At 43.1% G+C, this 21,166-nt stretch overlaps 2 protein-coding genes across 4 annotated transcripts in view; one reads left to right on the plus strand and one right to left on the minus strand.

Annotated features, from left to right (window-relative positions):
* LOC309522824 (perilipin-3-like) overlaps positions 1-21,166 on the minus strand; it is a 187,360-nt gene that overhangs the window by 99,882 nt on the left and 66,312 nt on the right. The window lies entirely within an intron of this gene.
* The window catches only part of KDM4B (lysine demethylase 4B), a 183,419-nt gene that overhangs the window by 13,198 nt on the left and 149,055 nt on the right, over positions 1-21,166 (plus strand). For 2 of the 3 annotated variants that reach the window (XM_082206281.1, XM_082206283.1), the window contains exons 2-5: positions 13,209-13,371; positions 18,473-18,648; positions 19,889-20,003; positions 20,644-20,837. In XM_082206281.1, coding sequence (XP_082062407.1) covers positions 13,228-13,371; positions 18,473-18,648; positions 19,889-20,003; positions 20,644-20,837 — 629 coding nt within the window. In that variant the 5' untranslated portion in view covers positions 13,209-13,227. Of the gene's footprint in view, positions 1-13,208; positions 13,372-14,924; positions 15,078-18,472; positions 18,649-19,888; positions 20,004-20,643; positions 20,838-21,166 lie in introns of those variants that run through there. The other variant, XM_082206282.1, reaches the window with a different exon arrangement.

The raw sequence follows: 21,166 nt of genomic DNA on the forward strand, positions 1-21,166 counted from the left end.
ACAAGAAAATACAGTGGTATCTCTGGATATGAACTTAATTCGTTCTGGAGGTCTGTTCTTATCCCGAAACTGTTCTTAACATGAGGCACCATTACCTCACATCCTGGGGCAAAGTTCGCATCCGGGAGCAACTACTTCCAGGTTAGCACAGCTTGTAACCCAACGCATGCACAACCAGAAGCGTTTGTATCCAGAGGTACCACTGTGAAGAGGTTAGTTTATTCCTTCACGGAGGGATTCTTAACTTTACCCAGTGTGGTTTATTTGTGTCCTGTCGTCCAATAGTAGGTGGTTAAGGATATTTGCCTGGCTATTGGAATAACATGCCACCCTCCAAGCAGCTGTACGTTAAACAATTTGCTATTTCATAAATGGAATTATATATAGTTTATATACAATTTATATAGTTGGGTGAAGATTTTATTTTAAATCCACGTTTCTTGATGTAGTAAAGATTATTGTAAGATGACCTCTTTGAAGATGGTTTTATGAAGCATTTTAGATAATTCTCTCCCTGCCCCCAAGTTCTTTATACAATTGCTTATTCTCTTCTCACAGCTGTTCACTTGCTAGCATTCATGTGCAGTAAAGCTCTGAATCTGGGTCAGTGTGTCACACCCACTGTTGGAGGGCCTGAAAGCATGTCCTGTGACCAGGAGTGCAAATAACTTGAGTTTGGAGAGGCAGTACAATACAATAATGGCTTTTAGACTAGCTTGTGGCGCTGAACAGAAAATGGTTGCATTTGTATATTGTCAAAATGCGGAGGAAGAGAAAGAGACTGAATGAATGAATGAATCAATCAATCAATCACTGAAGGATATAATTGCAGGCTTGTAATTTTTATGGTAGCGGGGTTTTTTTGGGGGGAGGACTGTTTATGTAATCAACAGTGGCATTAATTTTATCATGTATTTGCTACCACCTCTCCCACTCCTCTGCTCTAAAAATAGGTGAAGTAAATATGACTTTGCTCATGTGCACAGTTGAGGGAAGGAGGTCTGTGTTGTTGAGGATGATACTTTTGGTGCTTTAACTGTCTGTGTTTACAACTAAATCAAAGCTATTTACATATTTGTCTCAAGCAGCATATCTCACTTGCGGTTTTTAGTGGGTAAAACTCTAATTTGCTTTTCTTTCAAAATATAAACCTATACACATATGAAACATAAGTAAAGGTAAAAAAGGTAAAGCACCCCTGAGCGGTTAAGTCCCGTCAAACTTGATTATAGCGTGCAGCACTCATCTCTGCTTTCAGGCTGAGGGAGCTGGCGTTTGTCTGAAGACAGCTTTTCAGGTCATGTGGCCAGCATGACTAAACCTCTTCTGGTGCAACGGAACACCGTGATGGAAGCCAGAACACACAGAAATGCCATTTAACTTTCTGCCACAGTGGTACCTATTTATCTACTCATGCTGGTATGCTTTCAAACTCTTGGTTGGCAGGAGCTGGAACAGAGCAAAGGGAGCTCACCCCGGACCTTATGATTGGTAAATCCAAGAGGCTCTGGGTCCCATACATGAAACATAAGGATGTTTGTCAGGCTTTCCCCATGTCCAAAATACTCAAAATCCAACCCATTAGGTGTGCCTGCCTAGCTTCCCTGCACAAATGCTTTTTCACCCACTATGGCGTATGAACCAATCAATTTCAAATCTTTTCTACTTAATAAACCATCCCCTCTAGCTTCTACAGTGGAATGGTTCAGATATATTGCTCAACCATAGTTTACTGTTACAAGAACAAATCTCAGGCTCATATGCTCACTCTGCGTGGCTGTGAGGGGCTTGCAGGTTCTCATTTCTGTTTTTAATTAACCACACTGTGTCATGTCAGCTGAACCTGAAAAAGTGTGAGTGGTTTTAAATATGTAACGTTGAAAGAAACGAAGCTCAAACCATAGCTTAAGAAGTTGGGATGGTTTTGGGTTGTTTGTTGATACAACAATCAGTAGTTAAGATTAGATATAGTTTAGTTTTCAGGCATAGAGCAGCTAAACTATGATGGAAGCCGAAGCTTCTGATCTTCATAATGACCATTGGTAGTGCCAATAAAAGAGGCATACAAGAAGACACTCAAATTATATAGCAGTGTTCCTAAAGTGGTGAGCAAGAGGCAACAGCAGGAGGATTTAAGATGTAAAACAGATATTGGTACCTGGCATGCCACATTTACCATCGCTATTGAGTTGGAGATCCTGGGATCCATCGCAGGCTCCTCTTCCTCCTCCTTCCTCCTTCTGAAGCCAGCTTACCTTCTTGGGGTGGGAGGAGTAGAGCACCGGTGGTGGGATGAGGGGGATGTGGTGGTGGGGGAGGCAGGAAACGAAAAGCTCTGTGCCTGCTCGCCCGCTAGTTCAAATGCAAGGAAAAGAATAAGAAAGGCGCGCCCCCCCCCAAACAGCGAGGAAGGCAAATAACAAAACACATGGGGGAAAGCCCCCTTAGCGCCCCATGAGTTTGAGCAAGGGAAAGGCTTTAACGCAACAGCAGGGGAAAGAGAGGTGGAGAAAGGGCTTCTGGATGCTGACGTGAAGTCAGCTGAGATTTAAAGCAACAGTGGGGGAAAGACGGAGAAGCCTGGGGCATGCTCCGCAGATCTGTGTAAACTAATATAAAAATATAGTTTGACTTACTTGTCCATCTAACAACTATTTCAATCTGTCATGGTGATATCCAAACATAACTACTGTATCTGTGAAATAAAGTTCCATTTATTTATTTATTTATTTATTTATTTATTTATTTATTTATTTATTTATTTAAAATGACTTCGGCGGGTGATAGATCACTGCCAGTTTTTTAATACTGGATTGTAGATCACACCCTACTTTCTCCTTTGTCATTACAGTAAGAGGTCTGAAAATAGTTTATTGTAAGAAAACGCTAGTCAGACTGAAGATACCAGTAGCCCCCTATTTCTCAAGCATAGAATATGGGCAGTTTCTTTTTCCTGGACCCTCCTCCAGTGTTAAATGTTTCTTTATAAAAAAAATCATTTCCTAGCTTCATTAGTAACAGTGAATGGATGGCAATTGCAAATACAGTATTAGGCAAACTTGGCAGTTTCAGCGTTTTTGGCTTTGTTTTCTAAATACAAGTAAAACAAACATTCTAAATGAGATCACACTGTAGAGCATCAGAGATTTTTTGTGTGCAAATTGCCAGGTGCAAATTACCTTAATTTGCACAGGAAAAATTGAAACAAAAATTTAAAATTTTCTGGAAAACCAACAAATGTAAATAGCTAGATAATTCTAGAATAACTTTCTCTAAACTTGACTGCTATTCCATTGCTAATTTCATTGAGGATGATGATTTGTAGATATGGGATCCTGGCTCCAAAATAAGGAACTACACTTGAAGTTGGAACTGTTTATTCTTTGAATTGAGGAAGACATGCTATTATTTTTTATGTACTCTTTTCTGTTCTCTCCATGTGAAATCATTAAGGAGCACATTAAGAACATTCTCTGTATTACAGTAGGTTTTGTTGGTATGTTGCAGATGAAATGTTAAACTGGCCCTGTGCAAATAGTAGGTGTCTCAGTGAAGACATTTTAGCCCACATACAGTGGTGCCTCGCAAGACGAAAAGAATCCGTTCTGTGATTCTCTTTGTCTAATGGTTTTTTCGTCTTGTGAAGCAAGCCCATTGACGGATTAGCGGATTAGCGCTATTAGCGGCTTTTAGCGGCTTTTAGCATCTTATCTGCTGATTGGATCAGCTGATAAGCGGCTTAGCGGCTTAGAAAAAGGGGGGGGGAGGAAAAAAACCCAGCAGGAACTCGCAAGACATTGTCGTCTTGCGAAGCAAGCCCATAGGAGATTCGTTTTGCGAAGCACCTCCAAAACGGAAAACTCTTTCGTCTAGCGAGTTTTCCGTCTTGCGAGGCATTCGTCTTGCGGGGCACCACTGTACTGTAATAGTCCTGAGAAGGAAAGCTGAAATTGTACATCTTCCATTGGTACTGGAAAAGAAAAAAGGGGGATATATTACGTCTTTAAACATAGCATGTATCAAATGTAGCAAAGAAAGATCTAAGCAAATGTTAGTTTAACCAACCCTTGGAAGCAGTGCTTGTGAGATTTTCATGAGAAAGTAGGGGAAATAGTTTCTGGTAGGGGTAAACACTGGTCAAAGATTGCAATTGTATCTGTACCATTGGGAAGCAGCCTGATCTACTTTGGAGCCTCACTCTGTCTTTCCAGTTTGTACTGTTATTCAAGAATGAATTAGATCTGTTAAAAAAGAAGTGTTGTTTTCTCCCTATTCAACACAATGGGGAATCAAAAAATGATTGTAACTTCCCACCCTTTTTTATGGAAATGGGTGAAATGTACTGGCATAGCTCCTCTCGAGTTGATCCAGTCTGCCAAATTGTAAGATACACCCAGGGGAGTTTGTGCAGGGTCCATTAAAGCTTTTTTTAAAAAAATGAAGAAAAAGTCTACAATTTTCATTTTCTGTCAGAATTGGAAGCAATTTGCAGGCATGGACATCCCACCTGAGGGGTTGAAGCCTACCAGTTTTTAGAATGATAGGTGCAGTGATTTTCCTTCAACAAACTTTGTAGTTTTGAGGTAGGTACAAAAGAACCATAGACATAGAGTCGGATAGGGGGCAGGGAACAGTAGCTATAAAGTAACATAAATCTTCATGGAAGACAGGGATGGGGGTAGATGCACCCCCCCTAGCAATGTGCATCTTACCCAGAGGGTTGTTCTTGAGAGGTGGGCTTCTGTTCCCATGAAGTTTTGGGTATGTGATAAAGATTTCACCATTGACCTGCATAAGGGGAGTCACAGGACCCTCAAAGTACTGTGATTGTAGTGAGTTGGAAAAATAATTCACTGGGATTAAAAGATACCTGTTTGGCAAAATGAAGATTCCCCCATCCTTCCCAGCTCTATCTTGAGCTCTAAGCATTTCCTCAGTCTCCATTGACTTCAGATGAACAAAACCACAGTTCTGTACAGTGGTGCCCCGCAAGACGAATGCCTCGCAAGACGGAAAACTCGCTAGACGAAAGAGTTTTCTGTTTTGGAGGTGCTTCGCTAGACGAATTTCCTATGGGCTTGCTTCGCAAGACGACAATGTCTTGCAAGTTCCTGCTGGTCCCCCCCCCTTTTTCTGAGCCGCTAAGCCGCTTATCAGCTGATCCAATCAGCAGATAAGCCGCTAATAGCGCTAATCCGCTAATCCGTCAATGGGCTTGCTTCGCAAGACAAAAAAACCACTAGACGAAGAGAATCACAGAACGGATTCTTTTCGTCTTGCGAGGCACCACTGTATTTTTGGGACAGACAAGGCTACAGAGTGACTTAGAAAGTTTGGGAGTCTCCAATTAGACTCGAGTTGCCTTCCACGATCCATCACAGAGGTGCGATCTGACTTAGAGGCTTCCTCAAACCACCTCAATGTACTTTGTAATTCAGAATGCACTGCCTTTGTTTCTTGCTCAGCCAGCATTGACCAAAGAAATTGTTTAGCTTAAATTTGCACATACTTACTGTAGCTCTGGATCATCATCATTGTTTTTACTTCATGACAAGATACATTGTGGGTTGATTTGATTAATGAAAAGAGAGAGCTGTGATAAATGTAATCATTCCACTCGTGCAATGCAAGTGAGAGCCAGTGTGGTGTAGTGGTTAAGAGCGGTAGTCTCGTAACCTGGGGAACTGGGTTCGCGTCTCCGCTCCTCCACATGCAGCTGCTGGGTGACCTTGGGCCAGTCACACTTCTCTGAAGTCTCTCAGCCCCACTCACCTTACAGGGTGTCTGTTGTGGGGGAGGAAGGGAAAGGAGAATGTGAGCCGCTTTGAGACTCCTTAAAGGGAGTGAAAGGCGGGATATAAAGTCCAAACTCTTCTTCTCTTCTTCTTGTGAAGACAAGGCATTATGAGTTGGATGTAGCAGTCTTAGGTGCAAAGGAGCTCTGCTGAATTACTGTGAGTGAATCATATTCCTTGACAGATTACAGTGGTGCCTCGCAAGACGAAAAGAATCCGTTCTGTGATTCTCTTCGTCTAGCGGTTTTTTCGTCTTGTGAAGCAAGCCCATTGAAGGATTAGCAGATTAGCGCTATTAGTGGCTTCTAGCGGCTTATCGGCTTATCGGATCAGCTGATAAGAGGCTTAGCGGCTTAGAAAAAGGGGGAGAGGGAAAAAACCCAACAGGAACTCGCAAGACATTGTCATCTTGCGAAGCAAGCCCATAGGAAATTGGTTTTGCGAAGCACCTCCAAAACGGAAAACTCTTTCGTCTAGCGAGTTTTCCGTCTTGCGAGGCATTCGTCTTGCGGGGCACCACTGTACTAAAGGAAGACTTGCAGAGTTAAATTATGGAATCAAATTCAACTTGTAACATAGAATATCCAAGTTTAATCTTTCTTTGTTTATATTTTGGTGCCTTCTGTTGTATACTATAATCACTTCTGTGCAGTGTGTCCTTATTCCAGGCTTAAATGGGGACATTTGATGCTAACGAACAGATGCTGACTTTAAATGGCAATTAGCATAACCTGCCTAACTTGGTACTTTGTGGTAATACCCTGTTGTATTTTTTTGTGGAGAGGGGGGAAACAATTTTGTCATTTTTGCTTTCAGATTATAAAGTGATCTACAGGAGTATCAAATCAATATTTATTGGGATGGAAAAAGCTCAGCGACCATGAACATTTTTTAGTGTGTATCAATTCAAAATCTGTGCTGCCAAGTGCAAAAACATGGAGTGTTGAATGATTTTTAATCCTTTGTAGGTTTTACTCGTCTGGTTCATAGGATTAGGAATTACATTTGTCCACATACCCCTTTAACAATGCTGGCAAATCAAACATTTGTTCCAGACATTTAGTTTCAAGGCAAAGCTTGAGATCTGAAAATTTATTTCCTCTTGATTTTTCCGCAGTTGTGTCTTGTGGAAAGATTTTTGCATATTTATTTTTGTTTTGACATAAACTGTTTTGGCTTCATACAGACGTGCTGTAGTTGCTAGTCTGGAAAAAGCTTTAGGCCATGTAAGTCCACATGCTCCTTGTTTGCTAAAAGTTAGGGTGTGGGAAAATATTGTACTATTTTTTAAAAAAAAAATGCACAAGAGTTGAATTTGAATAATAGACATGTTTCTTGCAAAGCTCCCAGTTTTTTTCTATAGAGTTTTCAAATTGGATCAAACTTTTCTGTAGTTAAAAAAGTATATCTTTTTCAATATCTAATTCTCTAGCCACATGCATGGTGGGCAGAAATTAAACAGGAAATTACACTATCAACAAACATCCTGGCTAACCATAGAACATCTGTCATTCATGGCCACTGGTCCAGATGGAAAAGAGATACTACCATCAGCTCCAGTCTGGTTGCTAGCGTGGATCAGGACAGATGTGGCCTCTTGACACCTCCTCTTCATTGCCCTCTTTGCTGTTAACCTTGGCTGCTGCAGCTGCAAGATTTGCTGTTGCCAGGACTCTGCATTCTAGGGGAGTTGGAGCTGACCTTGTCACCTGCTAAATAAAACAGCCCGATACCATTGCTGGAGGAGGTTTTAATGGTGTCCACACTGGGGAAACCATCTGCCTTAATTGAGTTCTATTTAGGATGAATGGGACTTTTTGGAGTAAAATGTAATCAAATAAGACTTCAAACTGTGATATCTGTTACTTCAGACATTTCTTTTAGAAAGTTATTCAATTAAAAGGTATCTGAAAAGCTAGTCGGGCTTTTATTTTTATTTTTTAAGTGTTCCAAAGCAGAGGGATAGCTTGCTATTGCTTGGAAAGAATTCTTTTTAGTACTTCATTTCATGAACATTACAACAAATGTTGCATGGTATGGGGGTGGCATCTGTGATAACCTTAGTTAAAGGACCTGCTGAATCAAGCTAGCAGTCTATCTAGTCTAGCATCCTGTTGTCACAGTGGCCAACAAGCCGCTGGTGTTCAGAGATATACAGTGGTACCTCGGGTTAAGTACTTAATTCGTTCCGGAGGTCTGTTCTTAACCTGAAACTGTTCTTAACCTGAAGCACCACTTTAGCTGATGGGGCTTCCTGCTGCTGCTGCTGTGCCGCCGGAGCACAATTTCTGTTCTCATCCTGAAGCAAAGCTCTTAACCCGAGGTACTATTTCTGGGTTAGCGGAGTCTGTAACCTGAAGCGTATGTAACCTGAAGCGTATGTAACCCGAGGTACCACTGTACTGCCTCTGACCGGGGAGGTAGAACATAGCCATTCACGAATCTGTCCAGTCATCTTTTAAAACGATGCATTTTGGTGCTCATTTTCTCCTGGGGGAGAGTCCCATAATTTAGCTCTACGCTTTGTGAATAAGTACTTTTGCTATCTGACATGACATTAAACTTGATTGGCTTTCCCCGAGTTCTAGTGTTATGAGGGAGAGAGCAAAACCTTTCTCTATCCACTTTCCAATACATTTCAGTGCCATGTATAATTTTATAAATTTTTATGATGTCACCTCTTATCTTTTCTCTAAACTAACAATCTCAGGTTCTGTAACCTTTCCTTGTAGGAAAGTTGCTTTATCCCCCTTCTGTTCATGCAGTGACATGTGGTCTCCTTCATTTGCCAGAAGCAGTGTTGGTTTGCTGTGCTTTTAGATAATTAGAGATGGTGAGTGCTGAGTTTCCTCCTCTCCTTCCACTGTGGGTTCTATAGTTAGCTGTTGCAATAAGCTTATTTGTGTTAATTAGCTGGATGTACCTTTCAGCCAGCATCATCTGGGGAGTCTTCAGTCTGAGAAGTACAAGTCTTTCCCTCTTTGATTGTTGTGGATCCTGATTGGTATAAGATGCTTCCCACCCACATTTTTCTAATCTGGGCAGCAGTGGCAACTGAGACTCATTTGGTGACCCAGATTTTTCCTTATTTTGTTTCATTGCCATGAAATTTTACTTAGGTATGGAATTAGATACAGTACTTGAGAAGCTTTTTCGTTTGCTTGTGAGAACGCAGAGATCCAGAAATTTAAAAGGCAGGCTAAACAGTTCTTCGATGCAGATTTGATAAGAACCTGGGCTTTCTTCTGGTGGAATATATACCTAGGTCAGATTTTGGTCAAAGACACTCTAGATCAGGAGTGGTCTAAGGTCAGTCTTTCATAGTCTTTAAAAAACCAACAACTTGAAACCTACTAACGATCCAATAATATATGTCTTCAGTCTAGGGAGCAAGAGTGCATCCTCAGGCACTCTTAAGTGACCACATGTTTGCACTCTTGCTTAAGTATGGTCTTGCTGGATCATAGCAGTGCTTCCCTGCATCAGGAAGTGTTTAATACTTGGCGTTTTGGTATGTTCTGATATATGCTATGAGCTGCCTAGAGTGGCTGGGGAAACCCAGCCAGATGGGTGGGGTTTAAATAATAAAATTATTATTATTAGCAAGATGCACCTAATCCAGCAGCCAGTGGTATTTTTTGCACATACATTATTATTTTTCATAATTCTTCTTTGGCTAGACATGAAGAGGAGCAAAGATGCATGCAGGTCTCACGCAGGTGAGTCCTCTGACCTCTGGGAATTCCTGCTACATCTCCTGCTGCTCAGATTTTGCCAGGAATTGCCTGCATATTTTCAAGCCATAGTGCCAAATAAATGTAATATATAAATAAAGGACTTTTATAATGAGTGCCTTTTGCGGCGACCCGGAAGTAACAGAACGGGTTACTTCCAGGTCTTGCTGCTCGCACATGCGTAGACGCTCAAAATGATGTCACGCGCATACACAGAAGCGGCGAATCGCGACCCGCGCACGTGCAGACGTGGGTTGCGTTCTGCTCAGGTTGTGAACGGGGCTCCGGAACAGATCCTGTTCGCAACCAGAGGTACCACTGTACTTAAATAGTTTTGCATCCTGCTGCCTTTTGTTTTTATGCAAACAGATTGAGGCATTGCTTGGGGCTAGACTAGGTTGTGGGGAATGCCATCATCCCGTAACCCTCTGCTGCCCTCTGCTGATACTTCAAGTGAATAGTGTATTATCATTTTAAAATATAATCCTGTAGCTTTTATGTTTGCCAATAGAATGATTATGCTGAAATTAACTATGGCAGCTACTTCTATAAGGTGTTTCCTCGTGTAAAGTTACTCTTAACAAAAATCTTGGCCACCATGCCAAAGTAGATGAGGCACTGACTTGGAAATCTAAAGCAATTGAAACAGTTCTTTTCAGGTTGGTTGAGGGTTTTTAAAATTCTGAGTCCTATTCTGCTGCCTCTGGTGTACAGAGCAAAATTGATACCGATCAGACTCTGTGATGCTCTGTAATTAGTATATTCCACAAGTTAAAATAAAAGTACCAATGTTCCCTCTTTCTTAGCAGTGCATTGTAGTAGCTGTTAATGCATATTTTCAAAGGCAGCCTGTTCCAAAGACGAAGCTGAATTATTGCAATACTGAGATGACCCCAGAAGGCAGGCCCCAGCCTTTTCTTCCTAGCAGTAAGACACCAACAGCAACTCCTATTCACTGAGAGGCTCTTGTTGAGGAGCAGTCGCCTTACCTTGCTTCATGGGTGAGCAGGCCCTGGACCATGCTCTGAATACAGACCCTCCAAGTGTCCCTCTTTTCCAGAGACATCCCTGATTTAGAGAAGCCATCCCAGTTTCTGATTTGATCCCGGAATGTCCTGCTTTTACTTAGGATGTCCCTATTTTCATTGGAGAAATGTTAGAAGGTATGGAGTTATTCAACTCCTGAGCAGTCGGAAGGCAATCCTGTATAGGGAAGGGTTTTTTTATTGTTTAATGTTTTTAAAAAATATTTTTATACATGTTGGAAGCTGCCAAGAGTGGCTGGGGCAAACTAGTAAGATGTGTGGAGTATAAATAGTAAAATTACCCTTATAGAATGGGACATCCCTATTTTTGTTGGAGAAATGTTAGAGGGTATGTGAATAACTGGGACAGAGCTGTTCAAAAGTTATCTCTTTTGGTTAGAGTTCCTCAGTCTCTTCTCACTTGAGCCACAGTATATCTTGGACAAAAGGCAGCGCTTTCCCTTGGATAACTGCAAATTGTACTGTTCCTGTTTCCTCTGTCCTTGACTGAACCTACACACAGCAAAAAAGTGTTTCAGAAAAACACGTTGTAAACCTCAAAGGGGGAAATCACGTTGGCGAAAGACAATACTCCACAGCACCATCTGGCGTCACAGTGTTATAACACATATAAAATGTTTTTACTTTACTAATGTAGCCGAATCCCTTGTAACTTGAAAGGACACTAATAGTGAGACCAGCATGGTTAATGTTTTTTATTGTTTAATGTTTTTAAAAAATATTTTTATACATGTTGGAAGCTGCCAAGAGTGGCTGGGGCAAACTAGTAAGATGTGTGGAGTATAAATAGTAAAATTACCCTTATAGAATGGGACATCTCTATTTTTGTTGGAGAAATGTTAGAGGGTATGTGAATAACTGGGACAGAGCTGTTCAAAAGTTATCTCTTTTGGTTAGAGTTCCTCAGTCTCTTCTCACTTGAGCCACAGTATATCTTGGACAAAAGGCAGCGCTTTTCCTTGGATAACTGCAAATTGTACTGTTCCTGTTTCCTCTGTCCTTGACTGAACCTACACACAGCAAAAAAGTGTTTCAGAAAAACACGTTGTAAACCTCAAAGGGGGAAATCACGTTGGCGAAAGACAATACTCCACAGCACCATCTGGCGTCACAGTGTTATAACACATATAAAATGTTTTTACTTTACTAATGTAGCCGAATCCCTTGTAACTTGAAAGGACACTAATAGTGAGACCAGCATGGTTAAATCTAAGATTATTCGCTTTGGGTTTAAAGTATGAAAAATGACAGTAATCTGGGAAGGTAGCTCTGGGTGCAATGGGTCTTTTGGCAGGGGTAGGAATATGTTTAGCAGGCGACCTAACCTGAGAAGTTTAAAATGTACTGTAAAATGTTCTAATGCAGAAAGAAGTGATGGCACACCAAAACTTTTCCCTGTGCTTTGCATTCCCTTGTAGAGAATAAGAGGAATATGGTTTGTATAAATATAACTAGTGATTGTTTAAAATTACTTTTTAGCCACCCTGGGAATCATTTTTCTGAGGGTACGGGATTTTTTAAAAAACAAAATAGTCACAATAATGGTTAGAGTTACTGTAATTGCAATGGGTGATATCCCATGTTAACCATACTCCGCATAGAGCCAGTGGAAGAAATGGACTTGAGTATGATGGATATTCTTTGGGGATCAAAACCGGGAAAGGGGGGGGGCGAGAGTTCTGGAATCCAAAGGGTGTATAATTATATCTTGTTTTGTTATTATTTTCTTTTTTCTTTTAATTAGTTTAAAAACTGGGAAATTTGTGGAAGGGAATGTGGGTCGACCTTAGAAAAGGATTTAAATGATGAGCATTGTGGTTTAATTGAGGTTTATAACTTAAATCTGGTCAATTAAGAAGAATTAAGTAAAATATTAATAAGGTAAAAGTTGGAGATAAGAACGTGCTGAATTAACTATTGGAATCAGGATGCAAGAAGGGGAGGTGTGGGGAAGTCATGGAAAGTGGTTAAGAAAATAAGGTTTTGAAATGATGCATGTTTGTCTTTGTGTTTGTGTGTTTGTGTAATGTCTATATAAACTATGAAAACCCAATAAAATTTTTATAAAAAAAGAAAGAAATGGACTTGAGTAGCCTAAATTCATAAATTTCAGTAGGTTTACTCTTGAGTATTGCTGAACAATAACAACTTCATCTCTTATTTAATTTTAATTTTATATTATAACTAGAAGCTAGAATAAAATAAGTTGTCTAAATCAGAGTTCGCTTCTCCTCCCTGGAATGTGTCAGTAGATCTGCCACATTGCCCACCTCTGAAAGCTGCGTAAGTTGTGCAAATATGATTTCTTAATTTTAATAGTAATAATACTAATTTATATTTTGTACCCTACCCCCTCTGACTGGGTTGCCCCAGCCACTCGGATCAGCTTCCAGCACTACATATATAATATTCCTACAACTGACAGTAGGCATTCTGCAATGACATTTTAAAGAATATCTCTAATAAGATTGTCCTTGTTCCATGTTGACTTCTTGGACTGCTAAAAATAAATAAACATTTCCCATTGGATGCATAAAACTAAAAAAGAACACAAAAAGAAATGAATCAAAGGGGGTGTGGTGGTCTTCATTTAACTTTTATTTTTATCCTCTCTCACTTTCTTTGCTGTATAGGGGCTGAAAACTCACCAGCATGATGGGGTCTGAAAACCCAAGTCCACAGAATCCCAGCTGTAAAATCATGACGTTCCGTCCAACACTAGAAGAATTCCAGGACTTTGGAAAATATATTGCTTATATCGAATCCCAGGGAGCTCACAGAGCTGGACTTGCTAAGGTGAGTTTGATCTCAGTGGTCCAGGAAGTGGTCCCAGCTGATCTTTCTATGGTCTGGGACAGTAAAGGGTTTAATTGGTAGGAGCTTGGTTTTAATTGGGATTAAAGTAAAGATCAGGGATTGTCAACCTTTCAGTCCTTCAGTTGTTAAATTCTGAGAGGGTTGTGCGTACCAGTCACAAAGTGGTTGCCATTGAGACATGAGAATTCACAAAATGGCTGCCACATCTAAACGAGGGCGGGGGTAACAGAACCACAAAATAGTGCAAATGTGAAAGATTTTCTAGAAATTATTTCTTTTTACATTTCCACTACTTCGTTTGAGATGTGGGTTTAAATAGTGAAAGACGTTTCAGGAACCTCCTGGAACAAAGAGCAAAATCCCACCTAGCTCTTGATTCAGGACCTCCTGCCCAACCTTCCCAAGAGAAAGATGTGTAAATGACACTCACCAAGTAGAATTTTGGTGTGTAAAGAGCAGGAAACCACAATAGAAAAAGCCAAGAGCCACCTGAAAGCAAAACACACCCCTATCTTCCTCCAAATTAATAGCTGACCAGGGAAGTTCAAACTCCCACTTAACCACAGTGTTCGCAGGGACCCTATTTGAATCTCTTCCTCAGTGTAGCACCAACATGATACACAAACAGACCTGGGACACAGATCTGTATGATTTTTTATATGGGATTTCTCTCACACCATGATGCACTACAGATCACATCTATATTTAGATAATGGTTTGGGGCAGATCAGTTGTCAAAATCGTCAGGATACATATATCCTGCACCTTGAAATCATGTTTTTGGTACGTAATAATGCTAGCTAGCACAAGAAAAGTGTTTTTTATTGTGCTGTCCACAAATACCAGTGCCAGCTTAAAGTTTGATACTGGCTTTTGGGGGTAGCTTTTGGAGTTGGGCAAATGAGCACAAAGGGAATGCCCTCTGTTGAATGTACTCTGTTGGCACCCCCCCCACATCTTTAAATAAAGTACCAATGCTTCCAGCCCCCTGTACCCACCATGGCCTGTGTGAGATGGATGGTTGGAACGGCAGTGGGGGCTGCTTCACAATTTCCAGGCTGTCCCCTTAAAAAAAAAATCTATTCTATTCATCACACTTAAAGTGCACAATATTTATTTTATTAATCATAATTTGTATTCTACCTTTTAGGTTACAAGTCCTTCAAAGTGGCTTGTGGGTAACATTCAATTATATATATTTAAAACGCAGTTAGTAATACTAACACAGAGCTGTAGCTATGGGAGGGCTAGCCAGGTTTTTTTTGTTTTTTGTTTGCCCTGAGTGAAGCCTCCAGAGGGGCACCATTTAGGCTCCCAGCCTCTGTGTGTGTACACAAATGTGCACAGAGGGGTGCTAAACAAGGTCTTTGACCCAGGTGAAATAAAACCTAGTTTCGCCCCTGACTAACGTTAAAAATTGGTGGCCCTGAGGAAGGTGTGGGAGTGAGGAAGTGGAAAATCTAGCTGGAAAAGGCTTAGTTTATATTTATATAATTGCTTTCTTTTTAATATTTTCAACATGGGCATTCAAGTGTGTTGGAGCATCAGGAAAGTTGTCTCCGCATAGTTGAGCCTCATTTGCCACAACCTGGCACAAAAACACATGCAGGGGACATTCAGCAGAACAAAACAGCTTCAGCAAGGAGTGAGTTGAGTCAGGAAACACAAGGTCCTCATTGAAGCAGGCCAATTACTAATTTTATTACAGATTCACAGGGGAAAGGAGTATTGTTGAAAGCTTTCCAGGTCATGTGTCCTTGTCCAGTCAAGTGTACTAATGAATTTCACTAGGTTTGCTTCCTTAGAGGTAGATTATTCTAACTAGCTATCAGCCAGTTGTAGATGGCAGGTACAATGAGGTTTTCCTCTTCCATTGCCTCAGGCTTTTTGCTTTGCTGGGTGCTTAATTATTGTGTCTTAACTACCTTTTTAGGCAGATAGCAAAAGGGCTTTCTTCTGGAGAATTGGGGCAGGGGGAGTGTTACTATTTTAGGTGTGAATTAGGAATAGCAAGGGTGCCCACAGTGAATTCCATTTCCCCCTCCAAATCTTTGGAACCTGGGACACTTTTTTTCTCTAAAACAAAGCATAAAGCACATAGTATGCTTGTTCTGAGAGTATTCCAGCTGAGGATCCCCACCTGGGCTGTAGGCCCTTGCCTGCCTAAGAAAGGAAGGAAGGAAGTAAACTTCAGCCTTTTTAATCCAGAGGTTTGTAGGCAGTAATTTCCTAGTTCAGCCTGGTCAGGTGCCGTTTAATTTTGCTTTGCTGTTGGAGTTTTCTGCATTGTTCAGTTTCCCAGGACTTCTCTGGATATCTTCCAGTTAGCTGGCCTCCACTAGACTCAGCATGGGCTCCTTGATCACGGTGAAACAGATGGTTTGTTTTCTTAGTTGAGTTGCACTGTATGTAGCAGCAGCTTATCAGTATCCTACAAATAGGCTGTGTTGTACAATCAGAAAGCTTCTTGCCCTTTTCAAGGTGCCAACATAAGACAAAAAAACAATCCTCTTAATATTGGTTGGAGTTGGTGTGACAAAGGACAAGGAAGGAAGGGATATGTGAACTGAGATTGGGTGGAGAAGCCAATATAAGCAAGGCAGTTTAATTGCTGTTACATAAGATGCTCAGGCTTAATAAGCTGCCAATGGGGAGTCACTTTTTTAATTCCAAGAATGCCCCTCGAGGTACCGTATATTTCGCCCTATAGGACGCACCGGCCCATAGGACGCACCTATTTTTTTGGGGGGGAAATCAAGGGAAAAAATTTGATTTCCCCCCAGGTTTGCGCAGCCATCCTCAAGCTAGAAGAGGGAGACGGAGCACTTCGTCTCCCTCTTCTGCCTTCAGGGACAGCCTCCCAAGCCTCTGTGGGGCAGCGCAACCATCCCAAGCTAGAAGAGGGAGACGGAGTGCTCCGTCTCCCTCTTCCTTCAGGGACAGCTTGGCCCGCTATCCCGCAAGCTTGTGGGGCTGGCGGGGGGAGAAGCAGGCTTGCTTCTCCCCCCGCCAGCCTCCAGATCAGGTCGGGGAATAGCGGGATGGCGGCGCTTCGCCATCCCCCTATCCCCCGAGCTTGTGGGGCTGGCGGTGGGGGGGGAGAAGCAGGCTTGCTTCTCCCCCCGCCAGCCTCCAGATCAGGTCGGGGAATAGCGGGATGGCGGCGCTTCGCCATCCCCCTATCCCCCGAGCTTGTGGGGCTGGCGGGGGGGGGAAGCAGGCTTGCTTCTTCCCCCCCCCGCCAGCCTCCAGATCAGGTCGGGGAATAGCGGGATGGCGGCGCTTCGCCATCCCCCTATCCCCCGAGCTTGTGGGGCTGGCGGGGGGGGGGGAAGCAGGCTTGCTTCTCCCCCCCCCGCCAGCCTCCAGATCAGGTCGGGGAATAGCGGGATGGCGGCGCTTCGCCATCCCCCTATCCCCCGAGCTTGTGGGGCTGGCGGGGGGGGGGGAAGCAGGCTTGCTTCTCCCCCCCCCCCCGCCAGCCTCCAGATCAGGTCGGGGAATAGCGGGATGGCGGCGCTTCGCCATCCCCCTATCCCCCGAGCTTGTGGGGCTGGCGGGGGGGGGGAAAGCAGGCTTGCTTCTTCCCCCCCCCCCGCCAGCCTCCCGATCAGGTCGGGGAAAAGCGGGATGGCAGCGCTTCGCCATCCCCCTATCCCCCGAGCTTGTGGGGCTGGCGGGGGGGGGGAAAGCAGGCTTGCTTCTCCCCCCCCCCGCCAGCCTCCAGATCAGGTCGGGGAATAGCGGGATGGCAGCGCTTCGCCATCCCCCTATCCCCCGAGCTTGTGGGGCTGGCGGGGGGGGGGAAGCAGGCTTGCTCCCCCCCCCAGACCAGGTCGGGGAATAGCGGGGTGGCGGCGCTGCGCCTCCCCGCTGTCCCCAGCTTTTGGGTGCAGGCTGCTGCCCGCAAGCCTTGCGAGCCCGCGGGACATCCCGCCGGGCTTGCAAGACTTGGGATAGCTTCCTGAAGCCTGGAGAGCGAGAGGGGTGGGTGCGCACCGACCCCCCCTCACTCTCCAGGCTTCAACGAAAGCCTGCATTCGCCCCATAGGACGCACCCAGATTTCCCCTTCATTTTTGGAGGGGAAAAAGTGCGTCCTATAGAGCGAAAAATACGGTACTTTGATGCCTCCTTTATCTCCAGCCAAAATGTGACTCTTCCATGTTCTCTTGCATTGAGTGAGGGAGCGTTGAGAATACTGCCTTTGATAGGGATATTCATGCTAGCAGTTTCTGCCATCTAGGGTTGGGCATTTGCCAAAAAAAAAATTTGGTCAACTGACCAAATATACTGTCAAAGAGTGGTCAGATGTTTTGAAAGCCTTATCAACAAATTTGATACGTAAGAACAATAAAGTAAAAATGAATTAAGTGAAATTAAGAAAAATCGAATTCATTAATTTCATTGTTTTGCAGTAGCATTCCCTCCCTCCCTCTCTCGCTATTATAACTAATTTTAGGTTCGATTTGTCTTAAATGTGAACCATTTATTGCAGAGCAACTACTTGTCTTGGCTTTTATCTTAGAAGACCACAGTCAGCCTACAGTTATAGAACTGGCACCACCTGGTTCCTGTAGCAAATAAGTTGGAGTCACAAGGAATTGCAGGCAGTGACCTTTGCTGTTGACGACTGCTTCTGTTCCTACTGCAGTTATAACTCATAGGCAGCAGAAACTTTGCTCATCTGCTAGGTTTGCAGCTGACTGATGTAGGAATGGATTCAAATAACCTTTACTTCTGCCCTTTCTAGTAGTGGCACCATAATGAAATAAATAGCTGACTCTGTATACAGTGGCATTCTTAGCTTCATTGAATATTTGACCAATATGTGATCAATTGATTCTCAGTTGATATTTGACCAGTGACTTGACCAGGATGCCAAGTGTATTAGCTCTACAACTGATGATGATATTAGTATAGTATTATAATAATAGTAAAGGAGCTTCCTCCGAACTAAACAAGTAGTGAAGCCAAGATAATCCTGGCTGCTGTTTCAATGACAAAAATAATTATGTTACTGTAATCCTTGTGCCTTTTAGTGGTGAGATCTTGACATGTGCTTTCCCACCTGTTTTCAAGGTGATTCCTCCCAAGGAGTGGCAGCCACGCAGGACCTATGACGACATTGACAGCATGGTCATCCCCGCTCCAATCCAACAGGTGGTGACTGGGCAGTCGGGACTCTTCACCCAGTATAATATTCAGAAGAAACCAATGCTGGTTGGAGATTATCGTCACTTGGCCAATAGTGAGAAGTATGTACATGCTAGGACCATTATGGTGGTTTGTTTTAAAATGGACCATGATTTAACAGTGGGAGAAGCACTTTCTTATTTAGTATTGATAGAGGCAGCCTGGGTATTGGCCATGTTTAGTTTCCTCTGTGATGCACCTTCCTGTCCTTTTTATAGGGTTTGAGTCTTTTTCTGTCAAGGGCCACACTCTTAAGAAGCTGCATGCCTGCTATGGTCAGAACCAGAGACAAAAGTACTCTGGATTAACTAATCTGGGAAAAAGACTTTCCCTCCTTCAAGTTCTACCTTCAAGTTCTACTATAGCTACTTTAGATTAGACTTCCCAGTCCTACTGAGGTCTACTCAAAGGAAGCCCCACTGGGGTTTGATGGGATTGCCCTCCTGCTGTTCTGGAAAGCAAGCTGAAGTAATTTCTCTCTACAAATGCGTGCAGATACAGCAGAATCTCAACAGTTTGTTCTTAGCTATCTGGGGAAAAACATATGCTACCCAAGCTATACAAAAAAGGGGAAATGCTTTTTTTGAAAATAATATAAAATATTGTCTCAGTTGCTCTGAAATTACATAGAAAGGAAGAGAAAGCAGTTTGAAAGCCAGAGAAAATAAGTAGGGAATGAACAGGAGGGAAGGAAGGAAGTCTAATGGGGTTTGAAGAATGAGGGCAGCTTCAGGAGGAATTGGAGAAAGGGGAGGTGCATCAAATGAAGTGATTCTCACAGGTGCATTCTGGAGTACACATGGCTAAAGCCCCTTTCCCGCATGGTTCTTAATATGGGACAGGGCATAAAAGGTTGCATGGCCCTGCTGTTGAGCAAAGAGGGGTAACCTAAATTTTCTTTCTCTGTGTGTGTGTTTTGTTGGCTGCAATCATCAGCTACCACAATTCTGGTGCTTTTAAGGTAACTAGCTAAGCCACATTGGGGGGGGGCGGGGGGGGAAGCTCCCCAGTAGTCTAGTTGCCCTGATGTGGCTTGTCAGGTGGAATAAATCTTTACATAGAAATTGCTTTTCTGCAGGAAAGTCATGCGCACTTTCAACCCTGTGTGCCAACTCCAGCGATTTAAAGCTCCTCCACACGTATATGTGTGTCGTGTGGCTGCAGCTGTGTAGTTTGCACGCTGTTCCCTACATAGAAGCACATTCCTTATAAAAGTGATCAGGTGTGTGAAGTACAAGCATGTGAGATTAAGTGGGTTTGCCATGTCTAATCTTTTGCTTCCTCTTCTATTTCATTTACCAGGTACTGTACCCCCCGGCACCAAGATTTTGATGACTTGGAACGCAAATACTGGAAGAATCTGACTTTTGTGTCTCCTATTTATGGAGCAGATATCAGCGGTTCCCTTTATGATGCAGTAAGCGACAGTGAGATGAGATGAGTGTGTGTCCGCTCTGCAGACCCAGATCAGTTTGAAGCAGGTTTCATTGTAATTCTAATTAAATGGCAGTGCTGAGAACCTTTTGTGCAGGGATTTCTGGCTTCTTTCAAAAGTACTGCATTTCTTGTGATTCCTTAGTTAAAAGCTGTGACTGGCTTTAAATTTGCAAAGTTCACATGGGTGGTGACCCTTAAGCAGAACTCGGTGGATATAGCCGTATGTGCATTATACTTAGGGCACGTTTCAGTCATGATTTGTCTCCCTCTTCCAACTTCCATTGTCATCCTTCCCCCCCCTTCCACTGTGAATCAGATCTCTCCTTAACATTGGTGGAGAGTAATTCATGTTGCAGAGGGGAGTTTTTGTACCTGTTTGATGGTGTGTGTGTGTGTGTGTGTGTATGCGTATGCCAGTTCTTTCCCTCAGACCTGCTGCCCAGTGGACCATTGCGTGTCCCACACCCCTGCTGTCGGTAATGGCTGCAGGCACCCTGCTCTTGCCACATGTGTTTCCTTAAGACATTGCATGTGGATGTGGCAGCCAGCAGCCTCTCTGTCCTGAAGCAAAAGGAGCTTTTGCTTTCCTTCCTGAGAGTGGCTTCTTTCTCCTCCTATAGGATGTGGAACAGTGGAATATTGGGAATCTGAACACTCTACTAGATATGGTGGAACATCAGTGTGGAATTATCATCGAAGGCGTGAACACCCCCTACCTCTACTTTGGGATGTGGAAAACCACATTTGCTTGGCATACAGAGGACATGGATCTTTACAGCATCAACTACCTGCATTTTGGAGAGCCCAAATCTTGGTGAGTATGTTGTGGGTGGGTATTTAGCATTATAAAAGAGACCACAGAGCCATCTGGGTCCAAAGCAGGACCACTAGCAGGGTTGGCATTCCAGGGAAGTTTCTTTGCGCTCAAATCCTACCCCTGGATGCTCTGTACCAAGGAACCACAAGCTTTGAACCATGGAAACATTACCTACCGAAGCTGGAAGGGCCATAGCTGAGTGGTTCAGTCTCCTGGTACATGGCAGGGCTATGTGTCCTGGTGAAACCTCACCCTTTGCACAGATTTCATCCAGAGAATGGGTGTGTCACCTGAAAGTATCTGCAGAGTAAGGGACAGAATCCAAT

Source organism: Podarcis vaucheri, assembly GCF_965113315.1.
Source record: "Podarcis vaucheri genome assembly, chromosome: 18".
NCBI lineage: Eukaryota > Metazoa > Chordata > Lepidosauria > Squamata > Lacertidae > Podarcis > Podarcis vaucheri.